This window comes from Ursus maritimus, unplaced genomic scaffold (genome assembly GCF_017311325.1).
Source record: "Ursus maritimus isolate PB19 unplaced genomic scaffold, ASM1731132v1 scaffold_32, whole genome shotgun sequence".
NCBI lineage: Eukaryota > Metazoa > Chordata > Mammalia > Carnivora > Ursidae > Ursus > Ursus maritimus.
In genome coordinates, this window is record NW_024425786.1 from 18360963 (window position 1) to 18367193 (window position 6231).

The following is a 6231-nucleotide window of genomic DNA, read 5'->3' on the forward strand; positions in this document are numbered from 1 at the left end:
TTCACTGGCAAGAGGCCAGCTCAGTGTTCTGCCTCAGGTGGGTGGGAGAGGGACAGGAGGCAAAGGGGGCAGGGAACGGGAGAAGCAGAGCCAGACAGGGCTCAGGAACAGCATCAGCGGCCGGGAGCTATGCAGGCCCCAGTGACGGGGCCTTTACCCATCTGAAGCCACTGCCTCCTCGGCTGCCTGGCCCGGTCCTGGTGCGGTCACAACCCAGACACAGCAGCCACTGTCCGCCCAGCCGCGGGGTGGGGCACCCGGGCCCAAGGCCCGCTCTGTGGCCTGTCAGGAGATTTACACCCGACTCTTAACAACCGCGCGCGGAATCGCAGGCGGGTGCTGGGCCCCGGGTGGTCTGCCTTGAATCGGCCCCCTGTGAGCAGATGAAAGCCAGTCGGTGGCTGGGCAGGGAAATGGGCTGGCGGGGGGCCAGCGGGCAGGGAGGCAAGCAGCTCCCTCCCAGGGCTGCAAGTGGGGCTTCCAGCGGCCTGGGGTTGATTAGGGGAAGCCGGGAGGTCTGAGGTTAACCCCTTCCCTCCTGCTGGGTGCACTCCCCAGGGGATCTAGGGGATCCTGGGAGCAGGAGGCCAGCGGCCATTGCCTCTCCACAACCCAGGCACCCCTCTGCCTCCCCGCACCTGGAGCTGAGAACGAAACTGTGGCAACTTTAGGACCCTCGAAGGCCCAGAGACAGGCTTAGGGTCATTTCTCCTGCCCATGCTGTCTGGGGCCCCCAGCAACCACTGGCTCTATGCTTCCTTCCTTCAGACTGTCTGGTCAAATGTCACCTCTTCAAGAGGTCTGCCCTGGATCCGCTCCCTGCCCACGTCCCATCCCTGCTCTCTCCACCCTTCCTCCCAGCTCTTTCTTCCTAAGACTTCTCACTACCTGAAATTAAGTCGGCTAATCATTTGTTACTTCATTTATTCAACAAATATTTATTGAGTACCTCCTAAGCGCTCATGTCTGTATTTCGGGGTCTAGGCTAGTGCCTGGCAAAGCAGAGGGAAGAATCTCTGCCCCGGGGAGAATATACGCTGGTAAGGGGAAAGGAGAAATACATGAAATAAATGAGTGAACTCTGTAGCATCTTGGAAGGTAATCAGGGCTCTAGGTAAAATCAAGGCTGGTAAGAATGGGTGGGGGCGAGGGTGGGGGTGATTTGAAACATGTCCAGAGAGGGCTCGCTGAGAAGTTAAGAGTACAGCCTTCATTCAGGGTGGGAAAGAGTGAGCCATGCATCGGGTGGTGTCTGGGGAGGAGTGTTCTAGGGAGAGAGAATAGCAATGCAAAGGCCCTGAGGCAGGGATGTGGCTGCGCAGTTGGAAGACCATCCAGGAAGCTGGGGTGGCCAGAGTGGGGTGAGTGAGGAGGAGGATGTCAGGGGGGAAGGCAGGGGGTAATGAGCACAGAGCAGGTGGGGCCCTGTGGGCCATGGTGACTACAGGACTGTTTACCACCTTTCCCCACCTCTAATATGTAAGACCCAAGAGGGACGGAGCCTGCCTACTGGGTTCACTGTGGCATTCCCCAGCTTCTAGAACAGTGCCAGACGCATGAAAAGTGCCCAGGAAAATATTTGTTGAAATCATTCCGTGTACATTTTTGGGAAGAAAGGACCCACAGGCAAGATGCCTGATCTGCCCGCCTCTGCCTCAGGCAGGATAAGAACTTGGGTCCTACCCTTTCAGGTCCGAGCACCTGCTAAGCCCGGAAGATGGGGTGAGTGGTTCTTAAACCACGGTCCAGGCCAGAACTGCTGGGCACCGGACTGCCTCCTGCCTAAGTCCTGAATCCTGCTTGGCCACCTGCTTTTTGAACCAGCCCCTGGTGACTCTGAGGGACACCAGCACTGAGAACCTCGGAAACCAAGGCCACACAGGCAGGAAGCCACCAAGCCAGCCTTCAAACCCAGCCAGCCACCTGGCTGCAGGTCGGGCATGCTCTGCCGGGCACCAGAGGGGAACGACCCAGCCGCAGAGCCCACAGCTGGGCCTCAGGGATCTGTAGACTCCCGCTCCTTGGCTCCCAGGACCAGCCCCTGCTCGCATCCCACCCTGCAGAAGCCTCCGCCCTCACATGGGGTTGGGAGTCACCAAGCCGGAGAAAAGCCCAGAAAGGAAATCCTGTGATAATTCATGAGGGTTTGGGTACTTCCTGCAGGGTGGGCACCTGCTAGCTCCTTTAACATTCAGGACACCTCCCCAGAGCAGATGTTCATAGCTAACATCACCCCCATTTTACGGATGAGGACAGTGAGGTGGGAAGGTCCTTCCAAGTGGCCCTCACTTCCCTGAGTCCCAAACTGGAGCTCATGGGGGACTCTGAAGCTCACCCTCAGGCAAGTGGCTCTGTCTCCTGGCCTGTCCCCTCCTGGGGTGGCTGAGGACCCGTTAATGGGGACTTTGCACAAGGTCTGGCACATGGGGAACTCATGGCCACCAGCAGCGTCCAGCTGGCCTCTTCCTTGTATAGGTGGGGAAACAGAGGCCCAGAAGGAAGAGGATTTGTCCACGGTCACAGACTGAAGGCCAGATTGGGGTTAGAAGCCAGGGTGCTAGTGAGACCTGACCCCGCGGGCCTGGATGGGCAGGGGCAGGAGCAGGCAGGCATGTCCTCAGGACGGGCAGCCTGGAGAACTGCCCTCTCCCACAGCTGCTCTATTCTAGAAGCCAGCTTCTGCTAAGGTTTTGTTTGAATAAGTCTCTTTAAACCCATGGGTCTGGCCCGTGCCAAGGCCCAGAGAGGGGCGCCATCCGCCTCAGGTCACAGAGCCAGCCTAGCCTCCGTCTCCAGCCTATCTCCCGGCCCAGCTTCCTTTCCTTCCTCATGCTGCCTCGTCTCCCTCTGGCCTATGCTGCCTTGTCCCGTGTCACCCCTTCCCCTATCATCTCACCCCCCAGAAGGGCTGTCTCAGGTTTGGGGGACCCCGGGAGAGAAGAGCAGGCAGGGGATTTGAAGTGGGGGCTCCCAAACGCAGGGATGAGCCTCCACCCTCATCTGGGGCCTCAAGGGGGAGGGGAGGCAGCTCTGGGCCGAGCAGGGCTGGGCATGGAGGGTCCCGAGGGATACCAGGCATTGCTGGGCCCCCCAGAGAACATTCCTAGCAAGCTCCAGGCCCCCCTGCTCTTATGCCTCTGCAGCCTGGGTGCTTTGTGGAGTGGCTTCTCAGTGCTGTACCATCACACTGAGCCCAACCGTGGCTCTGTCCATCCCGATTCTGCCCCTGGCGACAGAGTGGCATGTCACCTCCTTTATACCTCTATGGCCATGGCTTGGGTTTCTCAGCGGCCACCCTGCGGCTGACCAAGAGAGGGCCACCTCCCACTATGGGTGGTGGTGGGAACGCATGGCAGTGGCCAGGTACTGGGGATCACAGGACACCATGGATCCAGTGACTCACCAGGACCTTCCCTCTGCCACAGCCAGATGCTAGCCACATGCCGTCACTGATCTCTAGGCCTGCAGTGTGGGTGGTATCACCCCACTTCCGGGAGGAGGGGCTGAGGCCCAGAGAGGCCAGCAACTTGCCCAAGGTCCCTCAACTGAGCTGGCTGGCTCAGAATCTGTGCTCTGCATCATGGTGGCCCATGGCTCACAAGGGCTTCCCAACCATCACCACCTGAGACTCTTGGGATCACTGACCCAGTTCACAGATGACAAAACTGAGGCCAAAAAGAAGACACGACTCGTCCAAGGCTATAAAGCCAAAGCCAGGGGCATGGCCCATCCAAGCCCAGTCCCAACAGGAATTTGGCCAGAGAAGATCTGCACCTGTGAGTCTCTTGGCCAGATGTGGGAGCTCAGGGAGGCTGGAGGAGGTGGCCCTGAAAGCCTACAGGGAGAGTCGTCCAGGGCCACCAGGCCCAGCATTAAGCCCTTCCCAAGTGGCCAGACACTGGAGTGGGTCCAGGAATTGGATAGGTGGGGAGCCAGGCCAGCCTGAATCCCAAGAAGGAAGGGGCCAGCCCACGGCCAGGCCTGGGTGGCCCTCACTGATGACACCCTGGCATACCCACACCCTTGTTCTGAGCCTCCTGGGCTCAGGTCCCCATTCTGTCTTCCTGCCCCAAGTCCACCCAGCTTAGAATGGAAATCCAAGACTGTCTCTGGAAGACAGGGCACCTCTCAGTAGACCGTGGGAGGCCCTGGCCGGTTCTCAACGTCCGTTGGCCTGGATTCTCTCCTCACTGGAACTGGGGTGACCCTTTGGCTCTGCTGTCACAAGGATCCCATGAGATAATAAATGTGAGAGGGTTTTCTAAACTGCAAAGGGCCACTATCACAAAGAGAAAGACAAGGCAGCTCTCAGTACCCTGCACTGAGCACATCACAGATCTGGGGGTGGTCCCTGCAAGCACTCTGGTCAGAAAGCAGCCAGTGCAGAGATGGCCAGCTGGTTCTTGGTTTCTTTCTTGCTTGCTTTTTTTCCCTTTCATTCATTCATTCATTCATTCATTCATTCATTCATTCATTCAGTGAATGCAAGCCTCTGGCCCACTCTGTGGCAGCTGCCCCTCCCTCCAATTTCCCTAATCTAAATCTGCAAACTCCAGATCCTGCAGGAGGCAGAAGCAATTAAAAACAACTGTCTCTGATGCTAAAATGCACACATCAGGACTCCCTGCACATAGCAGGTGCTCAAGAAATATTTGCAGAATCAAATTTGCATTCCTGAGTGTGGGTTTTGGGGTCAGAGTGCCTGGGCTCTGTGTGACTTAAGTCACACACCGAGATCCAAAGAAAGTTTCCAAGGAGGGGATCTGGCCTCACAGCCAGACTAGCTCCTGTTTTTGATGGCTCCCTCCCTCAGCCACTGGCAGAGGAAGCCGGGGTGGAGTAGAGCAAACCTGGCCTGACCCCCCTCCCCTCACAAATACCCTATCTGAAGCCTTTTCCATCCCAGAAGGCTTTCCACCCCATTCCTTTCCTTAACAGATGCAAACTGCAAGCCCATACTCCCTTAGCTGCCAGTCCGCACCCCCTTCTGTGGGCAGACATCCCACAGGGAAGGGGGTCAAGCTAATTCTGCCTTTCCCCATTCCCAGCATCCTTGCTGGCCTCCAGAGGGTTTAGGGGCTGCTGGCAGGCACACAGTGTGTGTTGGGATGTAGAGCTCAGGACTGCGATCCCCCACAGGAGTGTTCCACGGATCCAGGGCCATCGGTCTGACCTTGGCTGCTGCCCCCCCGGCCCATGCTGGGCTCTTCTCCCCCACCCAGGGGGCTCAGTGACTCTGGCACTTACGTCTGGGTTCCCGGGGTCCATCCACTGTCACCTTGATGGCTCGGTGGTAGGTAGCCACTTGGGTGGGGTTGGTGAACACGGTGATGGTCAGTGTGAAACTCTTCCCTGGGGGGAGTAGAGAATAAAGGCAGAAGGTTGGCACCTGGAGCTATTAACAACACCCTGTTCTCCCTTCCAGAAGAGGCAGATCTCTCTCCTTTGAACCTGGACAAAGACGGGGCTCTGGGTGAAGGTCGAGCTGCTGGCCTTGGCATTCAAGGCCTCAGGAGGTCTGGCACCAACTTTATCATCTTCCCCCACCCCATGCTCTGGGCACCCTATTTCCTCCCTGCTTCCTGGCCTTTGTGCTATTCGTTGTACCCAGAGACCCTCATGATTTTGAGGTGGAGAGCACCCCAAGTATATTTATAAAAATACGTATAAAAATACATATTTGGGGGGCACCTGGGTGGCTCAGTCAGTTAAACATCTGCCTTCGGCTCAGATCATGATCCTGGGGTCCTGAGTTAGGCTCCCTGCTCAGCTTCTCCCTCTCCCTCTCCTCCCACTCGTGCTCATGCCCTCTCTCTCTCTCAAATAAATACATAAAATCTTTAAATAAATACTGTTTTTTCCTGAAAGTAATTATGACCTTTGTAAGTATTTGGGGAACACAGAAAAATCACCCACAGTCCCACTAGCCAGAGACACACACTGCTAACATTTGGATATTTTCTGCTCTCATCCCGTTTGGGTGGGTATGTGTGTTTGCGGAGTGGCAAGGATTCCAAAATACGTATCTTCACACCCCGGTTTTGTTTTTCTTCATTTAACCTCACATCATAAGCACTTTCCGATGTCATTAAAAATCCTTCATAACCTTTTTTAATGGCTGCAAAGTACTTCAACCCACAGAAGCCTCGTCTTTTCTTTATCTGCTTCCCTCTCCTTACTCCCTGGCGCTGCTGACCCCGCAGCCTCCTCCCTGCGGCCTGGGGGGGGGGG

The 6231-nt window shown here is 56.6% G+C and overlaps 1 protein-coding gene across 2 annotated transcripts in view; it reads right to left on the bottom strand.

Moving 5' to 3' along the window:
• Window positions 1–1241: 1241 nt before the first annotated feature.
• LOC103666784 (RUNX family transcription factor 3) overlaps window positions 1242–6231 on the bottom strand; it is a 14137-nt gene continuing 9147 nt past the window's right edge. For both annotated transcript variants that reach the window (XM_040619003.1, XM_040619002.1), the window contains exon 3: window positions 1242–5352. In XM_040619003.1, coding sequence (XP_040474937.1) covers window positions 5228–5352 — 125 coding nt within the window. In that variant the 3' untranslated portion in view covers window positions 1242–5227. The remainder of the gene's footprint in view (window positions 5353–6231) is intronic.